The 14104-nt window shown below is 42.0% G+C and overlaps 1 protein-coding gene across 1 annotated transcript in view; it reads right to left on the bottom strand.

Moving 5' to 3' along the window:
* Positions 1 to 4750: 4750 nt before the first annotated feature.
* CDHR1 (cadherin related family member 1) overlaps positions 4751 to 14104 on the bottom strand; it is a 408684-nt gene continuing 399330 nt past the window's right edge. Inside the window, exon 17 of the mRNA XM_069240657.1 lies at positions 4751 to 8198. Within this exon, the coding sequence (XP_069096758.1) occupies positions 7647 to 8198 (552 nt within the window). The 3' untranslated portion in view covers positions 4751 to 7646. The remainder of the gene's footprint in view (positions 8199 to 14104) is intronic.

Here is a 14104-nt window from a genome sequence, read left to right as displayed (position 1 = left end):
CACCATTATGTCTCCATTTGCACGTGCTGCAGCAGCTGGGCCTCTGGTCCTACCCCCAATCTATCCAATTCAGGAGATAATGTGCAATTAAAGTCTCCACACCAAAGTTGTGGAACATCTCTCCACTTCACTGGTCGTGCCGCTAAATCTCTGTAAAACTTGGGGTCATCATAGTTCGGCCCGTATATTCCTATTAATATGAAAGTGAAAGCTCTACCCCTGCACTTTGCTATCACATATTGCCCTCCGGGGTCGATTTCTGCACTATCGAACTCAATGGCCGATGCGCGGGAGGCCCATAGCAGAACGCCCCTGGAGTGTGTTGTGTATCCTGCAGCTAAACACTGTCCTTTCATTCTACGAGGGTTGAGCATAAGACTATCTGGGGCCAAGTGTGTCTCTTGCAGCAATGCGATATCGACCTTTTTTCTGAGCAAATACGCCACCACCCCCCGGGTTTTGCGTGTGTCGTTAAGACCTCTCACATTCCATGTGACCAACCGAAGTTTGTGTTGGTCTTTTTGTGTGTCAGTAGCTGTATATACCGGAGTCATCTATTTTTCGAAATTGTTTTTCTGAGCCTGATTGTGTATTTTGTCTGCTTTGTTTTGCCCTACATTTCCACCAGACGACTGCTGCAACTTTTACCCTCCCCCAAACCCCTCCCACAATAGGCTAAACCCCAACCTGCCCATTTGATAGTAACATTCAATATCCTCCCACGAACTTCCCCTCTAAATGCTAACCCCAACATTTCCGTAGTGGAACACACACGAGGGCGGATGTTGCTTCGCCCTAACAATGGTTTTGTTATCTTGGCTACCAATGTACTTTTCTAACAGATCTTCCCTATATCTCTGGGTACATCGCACGCATTGCGTAATACACGTATGGTTTATCTCTGGACCTAGAAGGCCTCGGACACTCTTATTGTGGGTGATATTCACATGTCACTGATTTACAACTATATTGCACATGACTTTCTCAGTTTTGGTGTACTGAACAAATTACTGCAGATAGAGACCAAAATCTGGTCTTTGATTAGTCATTTGCCGGGTCAGCATCTGGAACATTTCTTTTATCTGCTAGCTTACGGTTAACAAATTGTTCTAACTTTTTATGGTCGGTGAAGAATATTGTGTTACCATCTACATCTACTCTCAGTTTAGCTGGGTATAACATTCTATAATCTAGTTGCAAAGTTCTTAGCTGTTTCTTTCCTGGCAGAAATTGCTTCCTCGCTTCCTGAACCTGAAGTCTGAAGTCAGGGTGCAACGAGAGAGTCATTCCCTCGTATCGCAATGTTTTCAACTCACGTGCCCGTTTCAATGCAGCATCACGGTGCCTATAGTTCAACAGTCTTGCTATCACAGGGCGAGGTGGAGCCCCCGGCGGAGGCCGGATCGCCAGCGACCTATGTGCTCGTTCCACGACGAAGAACGTCGAGAAAGTGTCCTGTCCCAGCAGTTGTATTAGCAATTTCTCAACAAATTTCTCCATATTTACAATCGATGTGGACTCCGCAAGCCCTGCGATGCGAAGATTGTTCCGTCGAGAGCGGGATTCCAAATCATCCATTTTGTGTTTAAGAATATCCAGTTCCGTGTTTCCTTTTGCTGCCCAGTTGCTAGTGTAGTGTGTCCGTCCTCCACTGCTGATACACGCCGTTCCACTTGGTCCAAACGCTCCGTTTGCTTATCTAATCTTTCCGACATTCTATCCACTCGGTATGATAGTGAGTCGATTTTACTGTCTATTTGAGTTAGACTTTGTTGCATAGTTGTTAAAATGTGGCGCAGGTTTTGTTCATCGTGAATTGGGGCTTCTGGGGTCCCCTCAGGTCTGGCTTCAGCTCCTTCATCGGTCTGATCATAGTTTTGCGTCTCTCGAAATGCAGTTTAGGCTGTGCTTTATCGTGTTTTCCCATGTTGGTATGGGCTAATGACTTTTTCTTGCCATCTGTTTCCTGTAGGTATTAGTATCCTCTGTGTCCCGAACTCTTGTCCCTAAAGGCTGCACCAAAGGGTAAGTGCTTCCAATCTTATGCCCAGTTCTGGTTTCCAGGGTTGTCGCGACAGCGCGCCGCAAACAGCTCACTTGGGGGCCTTCTTACTTTTGTTGTGCGTGCGCGAGATATGCCGTATCGGCCCTCACCGAAGCTTCTCTCCTAGTTTTGTTGCAGCCGTGTCAATTCTGGGCTATCTGGTCCGATTCCCCCATCCGCAACAGCAGTAGGTTTCTTTCTGCACACCCCGGCACACCTCCAGGCCTTTACTTCTCTCGCAGGGTCAACTGCGCCTCCGATCTGGAAGGGGAGCGTCACCACGTGCATTCTATGCCACCCGGGGGCTCCCGCTGCCACGCCGAGCTGACCAGGGCTGCCTTCTGTGTGCCCACGTTCTTGTCCCGGGTGCCGCCGCTCCTGCCGCTGCACCCCTCGGGATCTCTCCTGCCCCACCTCCGCGTGCAGGTGCCAGCGCCGACTCACAGTTTACGGGCCTCGCCCGATGCGCTCTGGCCCTCGCGCTCCGCTTTTCCAGTCCGACACTCACGCTGGGTCTCGTCGGAGCCCCCGGACGGCAGAATCTTCTCCCCTGACGTGCAGGCATCAGTTGCTCACTCAGGGAGTACGAGAACTCGAGTTAGGTCTGCAGAATTGTGAAGGATTTTGTGGTAGCCGGCGGAGCTCCGCTATAGCGCGGCCATCTTTCTGCTTGGCAAGCTCCGCCCCCTTATCGTTGTATTATTAAATGCATAATTATACAATCTATTTTAAAAAAGCATACAGGCCTCACAGTATTTACAAGCAGATGTTAATTTTCTTTTCTTCCTTACTTAGACTTGAATTAAATAAAATGCAAGAACACTATGAGAGAAGCATAGTAAATATGCTATGCCCCCAGTGCAAGCAAGGGAAATAGTTCCCCCTCCCATGGTTTGGTGGTAATTAAACAGCTATATTTGGGGGGCAGTTGGCCCCACACATCCTTGGGCACTCGCGGCACCACACCATCTTCCCTACTGATAGCTACTTCCCCGGACACTATGGAAATTGTTAGAGGGTGTTTTCTCACCAATTATTTTGGCAATTAGTTCTGCTATGATACTGTCTAGATTTTACATAGCCCGCAATGAGGAAGCTAGGCTTTTATTAAAAGTACACAAATTCTGCAAGGAGAAACAGAATGTTGTACCTTAGTTTATGAGTGTTTAGTCAAGTCTTACTGCAGTTGAAACTTTCTGTACGCTAAATTTTTGAGTTTCCATTCGTGTTTTCAGACTTTCAGTATCTGTCTTCTGTCCTCCGGCTCCTCTTTTTTTGGTCGATATTGCATATTTCGCAGATAAGGGAGACGAGACTAAAGGAGGTGTTTTAAAGTAATTTGTCCATTATCCTAGAATTTGTTGAGTGGATTAGAAATAATATCTCCCTTTAAAATAGCGACAAGCAGGCCATTATTCATCTAGTCCTATATATTATTACATCTAAGTAATGAAGTAATCCTGAGCCAATCATTCAACAGAGACAAACAGAAGAGGAGCATTTGTTCGACAATTGGCATACACAGTATTCAATGCTATTTCTGGTTAAAAAAAAAAGGTGCCATGCCTTGGTCACGAATTAGCAATGAATGTTCATTGGGTATGGAAAAAATTAGACACTTCCCAGAAATACTACTTTTGAATGCAGATTCAAGTGCTTTAGACCAGTCATAATGTCGCCTATGGTTCCTCTAGAAACACAAATGAAAACTTTCCTCAGAAAAAAAAAACATGGGTTGTATAAATGTATCCAGCACAATTTCTCCGTATACCATGCTAGCATTCATATATGGGACCAACTTGTGTACACTTTGATTGACACAATGCACTGTAAATTGTGGAATGACCCAACTCATTACACCAGCCAACATAACCACGAAACTAAATAGCTGAGGCAGTGCAAATACCTAGGAATTTCATTTTGCGCTTGAGAACATTTTTAAATTGGAACTATTATGTACAATACAGTTATTTAAATGAGGGAACCTGAAATATATCCACAGAGTTTATGATAATACAATTTGGCAACTAATGTTCTAATGTAAATGGCATTCCAACAAACTGGTTTGTTGCAAAATAAGGAGACTTGGAAAAATAAAGTGCCTCTGAAAATCTCCTGGGTTTGGGGAAGAGTCAATGACATGTCAGACGATCCTAACACATGTACAGTTCTACCACTGTTCTATCTTTCAGAGACATCTTCCAAATGAAAATGCTCCCAAATGACTCGTTAGGGCATTACAATGGTGGTAGCAACATCTCAACTGGTTAAACAGATAGAAGAGGTATATTTTGTATTCATATATTTAATTTAGAACGTCAATAAGAGATACTTTAGAAATAGACTTTGGCCAAAGAGTGACTGTGCTCGCTGACCACTCTTTAAAGCACAGGTTACCACAATGGTGGAAATACCTCAGTCTCTAATCAAGAGCTGTGTCGCCATGATGTGGCACAATGGCCTTGTGCTCCTATTGTATTCATATATTTAATTTAGAACGTCAATAAGAGATACTTCAGATGTAAACTTTGGCCATAGTGTGATTGTGCTTGCTGACCGCTATATGAAGCACAGATTACCACAATGGTGGAAATACCTCAATCTCTAATTAAGAGCTGCATCACCATGATGTGGCACAATGGCCTTGGTGCTCATACCATAACTCATTTTAAGGGCAGTAAAATAATTGAAAATGCTTCTCTACGTACCAGACTTGTTTTAATACACTTGTAAAATACATATACACTTTTGAATGTGACAATCAATTGCACGAAATTAAGAAAATATAAGTAAAATCAGAATATGACACAGACAATCTTAAAAGTTAAAATTTACAGGTATCAACAGGTTCCTGTGTGCATCCTCGGCTGCCAAAAAATGAAATGCTATGGCATATGACCCCAGTAGGTTTTAATCAATTTGCATATTCAAACACACAGTTTTAACCGTCCAGGTATTCACTGGCCTGTGCTTCGTCAGATTAGCATGTGCAACAGTGGAGGCTGAGGCCATTAGCTGTGAAATATCCTGTACCAATCTTTAATTTCAAAGCTTGGTCCCTTGAGTTCCACCTGATCATTCCCATCACCATATTACAACTCTATCCATGGACCAATGTGGTCGACATGATTTTAAAAAGTGTCCCTGATCAATGCGTTGTGTAGCCAGACAATACGTGGGCAGTTTTCACTGACTAACAAGCGTGACTTTACAACAGAGACATTCTTGAATTTACAGGGGTTTCCTTGCTCTTTCAGTCTTCTCTGAAAAGAAACTATTATACAGTAACAGATCAAAATCGTGAAAGAGAGATAAAAACATCGACACACACTGTTCTGCAATCTAAATACTTTAACTAAACGTTCTTTTTTTCTGAGAACAGATTATTTTTGAAGCATGTTGTAGATGAAATGTCTATTTAATACAAAGTTACACTGGTTCCTGCACATCTTCAAATTTTCCTGGATTAGTAGTGATGTGGGGTTTATGTTCCTTAGGACAAGCAAACTGTATGAAAGAGTTCAGATTACTTATATATATGCATCAGTGTCAGACAATTTTGGGCCCACATCTGAATTGACTAATTAGTGCATACCAAAGAACCAATGAACTGGTGCACTAGGCAGGTCACTACAAATATAGGGCCAGGTTTACAAGGCCCTAGCGCCACCAGTGCGTTACTTTTAGTGACGCTCATGTGGCACTTTTCACTGCACCATATTTACATGGAGGCGTCAAGCCACTTTTTGTGGCTTAACACCACCTTGAAAATATGGGCACCTCAGATGCAGTTTTCTGCCTCAGAGGGGCGTGTAATGGGTGTTGCTGTGGGTGTTCCACCGCAACACCCATTAATATTGACGCTGCCCCAGATTTACAAGAAGGCGTAAATCTGTGGCAGTGCCAAAAACTAACACCACCTTAGGGGTGGTGTTAGCATGGCAGAAAGAGGAGGAATACTTTTATTCCTCCTTGTTTTTTGCCCTTCTATGTGTGCTGGATTCTGACGGAGCAAAATGCCATGAATGATTGTTTATATGCAGGAAAGTGTTCCTTCTTGCACATAAACAATCGTTCAAAAATGACGAAAGGGTACTTCTATGTGTGCTGCATTGTGCAGCACACATAGAAGTGCCAAATCACCATTGTAGATTGCTTATGTGCAGGAAGGGACCCCTTCCTGCACATATACAGTCTATCCCCTCAACGCAGACACCCTTGCAATATGGTGCAAGGATGCCTGTGTTGGCACAGGCATCTATTCAGGGCAGGTGGAAAAACAGGGGTACGCGGTATTCTTGTAAATATGGCGCATCCTTGTGTTTCAAAATTGGCGCAGTACAGCGCTGCTATTACTGGCACAGCATTATGCTGGGCCACTTTGTTGTAAATCTGGGCATCATTTTTGAATGGGTCAGTCAAAGGAAACCTAACAGCTTGGCACGTGTGCAAAATTATGAAATTGAAGCCATCTTCCCATTAAAAAGGGAAACAGAGATGGCTCCCAAATCCTCATGGACAAAGGTTTTTTTTTTAAAGTCTTCTCTTCAGTTACAAATCGTATAATAACGAATTGTTTTTAATTTTTCTGCTTTTTTATGAAATTGTTTGAAGCCCACAGTGAGTTATTATTTCACCTGCCATGCACAGAGGGTTGTGGCAGATTCTATGTCCTATATACATTTGCTTTTTAATACCATAGCTGGATATCCTTCCTTTTTATATTTACATTATATGAAAAACACTTTTATGTTGAATAATCAGGGGATTTCTTGTGCCTGGTTGACTAATACAAGTATAAATTGAGGTTTGTCGCTTTTATGGAATATCATAACTGGTGCACTCTATTAATCCACCACTGTATAACCTTTAAACAAAGTCATAAATTGCACGTTGTGTTCAATACTTTTGAACTTTTATAAGTTATCTTTTCCAAGAAAGCCAGGTGCACACTCCCTTCCAACGTAATGTTTCCATTGTTACAGGATTATGTTTGCCCAAACCTGCTAAAGGATAGTAATTTAGCACAATCTAACCATTGCAGGCCAATGCCATTCTACATTTAGCTAGATTTTTTTCTAAAGATCTGTAATAGAAAGAAAATAAATTGGTGTAAGTGTTCCGATTTCAACAACATAAGTAAAAAGGTGTATTGCCAAAGACAGGAGTTCACACAAGGACATTTAACAAATGTATAGGGCTATATTCGAGAAATCAGCTTAAAACAGACCCACCTTGCTGTTATGCTAAACATGGGTGTATGTTTAGGTTGGTGAGAGTATGAGTGTTGAAATAGGTGTCAGGACCAGCCAAGCACATTAGGAATGAGTAAAGATGTGATGGTGGTTGCTGTGATTCTTGCTGCTGGTCTGCTCTATTGCTTCTTCTGCAGGATTGATGCTGATTTAGAAGGTGCTTTTATTTTTTAGGATGCTTGTCTTTGTTAGATGATCTCAGTGTATATGTGTTTGGATGGCTTGAGTTGCTCAAAATCCATGTTTTTAGCACACCCAACTAACTTGGACATCAGTGTTCAACCTATGGGACACCGTGGACAGGCAGTGTCTATGTATGCCACGTTTGGAACACTCTACTGGCAAAACTAGTAATATGGTTTGGTATAATTAGCATTCCTTTTTTCAAATTTCAATTTAAGTTCAGACACCAGTGCAGCACTGGCACTGGGCACTTTGTTCTTTATCTCCTGATCAATGAGCTTGGGTGTCAAGGAGCCTGACACAGTAGGTATACTCCACTCTGTGCGATTCCTGATCAACGGAACTGGGGGAGGGGGCAGGCAGGGAGCACTTGGAGGTAGGGTGGGCATATAGATGTTGTTGTTGCTGTTTTCGTTCAGAGGAGTGGAGTCTGTCTCTTGGATGTCAAACTTGTCGGCAGAGCCACCAGAACGGTTGATCTTCAGCCATTCTTTTCTGGCACTTTTAGGAACGTGGTCTGCCCGCCGCCGCTTTATGATCCGCCGTACAGGCATTACCTTGTTGGATTTTTTATTGCGCCAGAACATGGCAGTGGAGATGAAGATTGTAATTATCACCATAATGCCCATGACACCTGCTAGGACTCCTAAGGCTTTCATAGGGTTATCTTTACTTTGCATCAAAAAGGCAGCCATTGGCCCTTTGTGAAGGAGAGTCTGTAAGAGAGTACAAAGATAACACATGATTTACTCTTCAAGATCTTTCTGAGACTTCCATTTTATTTGTCCAAAATATGTAACACTTGGGAATTGGGGAGGAAGACAAATTACAAAATAGGGTTTCATTTCTGGCAATTGCCTCAGTATTCATGGTATTGGTCTACAGCGCCTCAATTCATAATTGATATATCAACAACTCATGCAAAATTACCAATCTTAGTGTACTCTACGGTTTATTGTTACTTCTGTGCATCCACATATTTTTACCATTTTAATGTCTTACTTGGAGTTGCAACCGATCCCCATCCTGGCCAGTATGCATTGGATGCCCTTAAGAAAAAAAGTTTTATTAAACTCATTTGTCATTGTTCATCACGGAATCCATGGCTCAACTCTCCTTTTCTGGCTTCTATTTTACAGTTATACACACCTAAGCTCATAGGTCCCCTGCAAGCAGGTATTTGTTAGACATTCCTAAGGTTGGGAGTGTCTCCTTCGGCAATAAAACTTTCTTTGTGGTCGCAGCTTGAGAATGGAATAAACTTTCTTAGATCTTCACTTGTTCTTCCCTTTCAGTTTTTTTTTAAAGGAGTTAATAAACACTGTTAAGGTTTGTTACGTTAATAAACTTGTTTAGGTTTTTATTATCTGATTACTGTTGTGTTTTCTTTTATTGCATCAAGAAACCTCGGTGTGCATGTGATATAAAACTAATTATTATGTAACTTATCAAAGAACACCTATCACAAGGAAAATTAACGGGTATATTTATGCTTCCTTACCTCCACTAGGGATTGATCATTCCAGAGTGTGGGTGTTTCGACTTGCTAGAAGTACTAGTCATCACAGTTAATATGAATGATTATAAAGTAATCTGTCAATGTATGTAGTTTCCAATACTGACCTTGGACACAGGAGCTACTCGAGTGTTAAATTAGGTTTGTTGATCTTGTAGTGTGAGTTGTAGGTGTAATTTAATGATTCCTGTGTTGGGTATGACCATACAATCCAGTTTAAGGGAATATTGTGAAATTTGGGAATTCCAATTCATAAGTCATAAATCCAATCAAAACATTGTAATTCAAGGAGGTAAGATAGCAGAATCATTTATTTCTAAGCCGTAGGACCAGCACTATATAAACACACCAATGCTCATTTATGCACTAATATGTACTGGCATGTTCACGACTGAACAGCAATATCTTTTTACTATCATCCTGAACTGCACATTAACCTTAAGATGTCTGCAAAGTTTCATATATTTCGGAGGGATAGAAGCCATTTTATTCAGTGTTGTTCAAGTATTCATTGTCTGCTCTGTGTGGTGAGCGTAGCTTTATTTTGAGGGTTGGAATCTCACACTGTGCATAATTGAAAGTAGGGGAGTCACCGCTTGTTCATATTTTAGTATCTAGCCTTCTCGAGCTTCTCACATTCTTTCTTTTAAGAAGATTCTGCCTTCTGCTCTTAAAGTAGTTAAATCTGAAGTAATAGTTTCAATCATTTCCATTGACTTCTGTAGTGAAAAACTGTATAAAGAGCGTGTAAATCATATGGATGTTAGCAATATATGCTCCCATTGGATTTTGGGTGGAAGCTCTGGTCTGTTAAAACAATTAGGGCCAGATGTAGGAAGCCTTTTGCACGTCGCAAACTGCGAAAAACGCAGTTTGCGACATGCAAAAGGCCTAACGCGATGCACATCCTCAAATTGCGAGTCTGTACCGACCCGCAATTTGAGGATGCGACTCGCAAATAGGAAGGGGTGTTCCCTTCCTATTTGCGACCGCATCGCCATGCTGAGTTGTTTTGTGACCGCGAATGCGGTCGCAAACCAACTCGCAGTTACCACCCACTTGAAGTGGGTGGTAACGCATTCGCAATTCGCAATTCCCCATGGGACCCCTTCCCCTTTGTGAATGTCGCTGAAAATATTTTTTCAGAGCAGGCAGTGGTCCAATGGACCACTGCCTACTCTGAAAAAATTAAACCAAATGGTTTCATTATTTTTTTGAATTGCAACTCGTTTTCCTTAAAGGAAAACGGGCTGCAATTCAAAAAAAAAAAAAACTGCTTTATTAAAAAAAGCAGTCACAGACATGGAGGTCTGCTGTCTCCAGCAGGCCACCATCCTTGTGAGTGCAGGGACTCGCTATGGGGTCGCAATTTGCGACCCACCTCATAAATATTCATGAGGTGGGTCTTTGCGACCCCATAGCGAGTCGCAGAAGGTGTCTGAGACACCTTTCTGCATGCACTTTTGCGAGTTGCAATTTGCGAGTCGGTATGACTCGCAAATTGTAAGTCGCAAGTTTTTTTGTACCTACATCTGGCCCTTATTGTGCATTGCAATGCTTTCATGATCGCTAATTTTGAATTAATTGAATGTTAGACTTTTAGGTTTCCAAAACTGTTGTGTTTTATTTTACGAAGATATAGGAAGTAGTACTTTATTACTGATAAAATTGCATACTGATTACATAGATTTCATTCCAGTGAGTTGGCTGAGTTGCTATCTTAAGGTTTCTATGAGCAAAATCGTTTCTTAAGAATGCCCCAAAAGTGGTCGGTCACATTAGACAGTCAAATTGAGGAATGTGACGTTGCTTTTCTGATCACCATCATCTGTCTCCTTCGCACAGATTAAAGTTATTAGAGTGACGCTAATCACTCCCCCATTCCTCACTTATATGGATTCAAGTCATTAATACTAATGAGTTGAATCTGTGTGGACGAAACATATAATTGTGACTGAAAGACAACTTTATTATCAGCGATTTGACCGTCAGACGTGATTTCAATCACTACTGTTCGGACATCACTAGCATGGTATTTTACACATTGAAACCTTGAAAAAGCTCAACAGTCAATCCACCAGAGCAAAACAAGCATTGGTTACACGTACATTCATCGACATGCCTACATCAGTTACGATGTGAGGATTTCAGATTTATAGCGGCATTTCAAGGTTCCCATATTTTGCAATCTGCATGGCTATTTGAAATTAGATCATGACAATTGGCGTTTTTGTAATGCCAATTTATATTTTATGATGAGTAACCCCTTTAATAAACATATTTGTAACTCTGAAAGGTTTGGGTCTTTCTCGTTCTTCTTGCCTTCGGCACATATCTGCGCTACTGAGAAGGTAAATGAACTGAAGAAACCCACACCATTTTCTAGATTGTGAACCCCAAGGTTTTTGGCCTCTTTACACCCGTCACCCCATGGTTCTTGGTGATCTGTACAATCTGATTGCCATGAGGAGGATGCCTGTAAAGGGCCATATCAAATTATATTCATACACATTTTCGAGATCACTCTTCTTTTTTGTGGGCACGTTCACGTCTCCCCCAGCTCTTTCCTTTTTCAAAGTACCACTAACAACTTAGGACAATACTACAGATACAGTGCACTGTTCCACTCTATGCCTCTGATCCTCCGTGAGTATGAACACCAGGCACAGAGTGAGACACTGTGCTGTATCATATCAAATGTAATGTTCCCAGTGCAAGTACAAGCCAGCACCTCCACTGGGAACAGTGCAGTAGTGAAAGATACCCTGACAATTTGAAGCAGTCGGTCCACCTTTCACTGCGCAGGCAGCAACTGGCATGACTTTGAAAGGAGAAGGATCCCCCTGCAAACAGGTGCACTGACTGCTAAATATAACTGCAGGAGCATGCCCAGGGGTCCTGAGCATGCCCTGGGGTGCCTAAGACCCCATTTCACCTATTCGGAGAGGCGAGTTCGGTCAGAGCGCTTCCTGATGGCCTCTTTGTTTCTGTAATGTGGCGTGGGCCTAAAGGCAAAGGATACCTTCCTACAGAAGGGTCTGTGCTGAGGTCTGCAGCCTCTTCTGTAATATCAGAGTGCCTAGGAGAGCAAAAAGCAGGCATGAAATCCCACTAGGCCCCGCACTTTTGATAATATGTCTCAAGGAATACAGGACTACATTTTGGTGGGTCATGATCTGCATCATGTCTGGCCTGTGCTATTTTCATACTTTGATGCACATATAGCTTATTAAGTGCACTTATATTTTGCTTGCTGCACCAAAATTATGTCAATATGTAAATCCAATCACAGGCAGTTCTTTTCAGGTCTGATCTTCAGCATGCCTTGTAGTTCCAAATGAAGTCGTACAACCAGCTCTTTCCTTGTTCCTCAGTCCTCATCTGTGACATTCTTGTTTTTTTAGCAGGACCCATGCTCATCTGTGCCAATCCGGTCATAAATAGTTCCCTTGCTTTCCAAACACTGAATAAATGCATTTAGTTTAATGCACCTCACACCTGCCTCAATAGTGCCCCCAGGTGAGTCCACCCCACTCTCAATATGTTTCTTAATCCTTCAGGGAAACACTCCTGCAATTCCATCACTGAAACCCACATACCTACGTACCACAGACATGATTTGTGAAATGCTTTGGTAGCTTTACCAACGTATCTCAAACCTTACCTGCTGGACTATGTCTGTTCCATTATTCTGAACCATATACAACTTTACCAGCACTTCAAACCTATTATACAACCCCCTCTGTTTCTGGTATTAGAACAGAAACAGTACCTTTTCCAATGCACATCAGCAACACAATCAACACTACTTACTTTTCAATCCTTGTATACATGTACAGTTATTTCAAAGTAGTTATTGTCTCGCCACTCTATGGTAGCCCTTCTATTACAGTGCTCAGTGCACACAGCTATAGTAATGCAACAGTGAATGGACTCATATTATGTCTCTGATTCCAGCATACGATACATATTTCTCTACCAATGCATTTCAATATTTGCACAAACTACTACATCGTCTGTCTGTAAGCTACACAGATATCTACCAATAAACCATAAAAATAACCTGCAACCCCTGCCTTTCCAGCACTGGGGACACAGAGTACTTTTAGTGCCGGCCAATGTTCACCTACAACAAAAAAGTTGAATACCTGGGCTTGGAACCCATAAAATAAAGACAATGCAATTAATCTTGCCTATGGCACTTCTTGCCATTCCAATACGGTATTGAGAACCATGCACCGCTCCGCTAGATGAACTCAGTACTCCCCTCCAACTTCTTCTGCTTTTCAGGCACTGGGAACAAGTAGCATAACTAATGTCACTTAATCAGTGGCTGTGGCACTTTATGCCATGCTAGTACTCACACTATGTTTTACCACAATAATTGGTTTGTCTAACCGACTCCCTGTCTCACAATGGTTCTGCTCCGTAGCCTACCCATAACGATGCTCTTATGCTGGCATTCTAGCCCACAACCTTTCATCTTTTTGAAAAAGGTTCAAAAGACATAGGGAAAGACCATGCCATAGTGGCTACATTAAGACTCAGGGATAGGTGACAAACCAATGTACATTTGTCTAGGCTCTGAAGTCATAGCAATTAGAAAAAGGGTTTGTTACAGCACTCTTGGCCAATGGAAATGTGCACAGTCTACAGTGATGGCAAATGTTTTCCCATCTGTAGCAATTTAACATAGTGCTTCTGGAAAGTATGCACATTTTTTGTGTATTTGCTGCATTTTTCCACATTAGACATTGTTCAATGCAAATAGTTGACATTGCTTCATTGCATGGACTGGGATAATAGAGACACTAAAGGATAAAAGAATTCCATTCTTCAAGAGGTCAGCTCAAAATCCTTATCATGAAAACATTTTGCCATTGGTCTGTCAAGGCCTCAAATCAACCATCTTTCTCAGAACTTTTTCATGGGCAGCCAGGTATCTTGAGGTAATGGTTTTGGGATGAAGGAGAAACCAGGGTGGTACTGTGTGGCATATTAAGGACAAACAAATGTACTGATAGTTGCTAAGCGCCAGGGTTGATTGGGTGGTCCCCTTATTATTTTTTTCACTCTGCCACATGGTTGAACTCTGGATCTTTTCAC

Source organism: Pleurodeles waltl, chromosome 6 (genome assembly GCF_031143425.1).
Source record: "Pleurodeles waltl isolate 20211129_DDA chromosome 6, aPleWal1.hap1.20221129, whole genome shotgun sequence".
Classification (NCBI taxonomy): Eukaryota; Metazoa; Chordata; class Amphibia; order Caudata; family Salamandridae; genus Pleurodeles; species Pleurodeles waltl.
The sequence above is the reverse complement of the archived record's forward strand: the minus strand, read 5'-3'. Positions and strand labels throughout refer to the sequence as shown.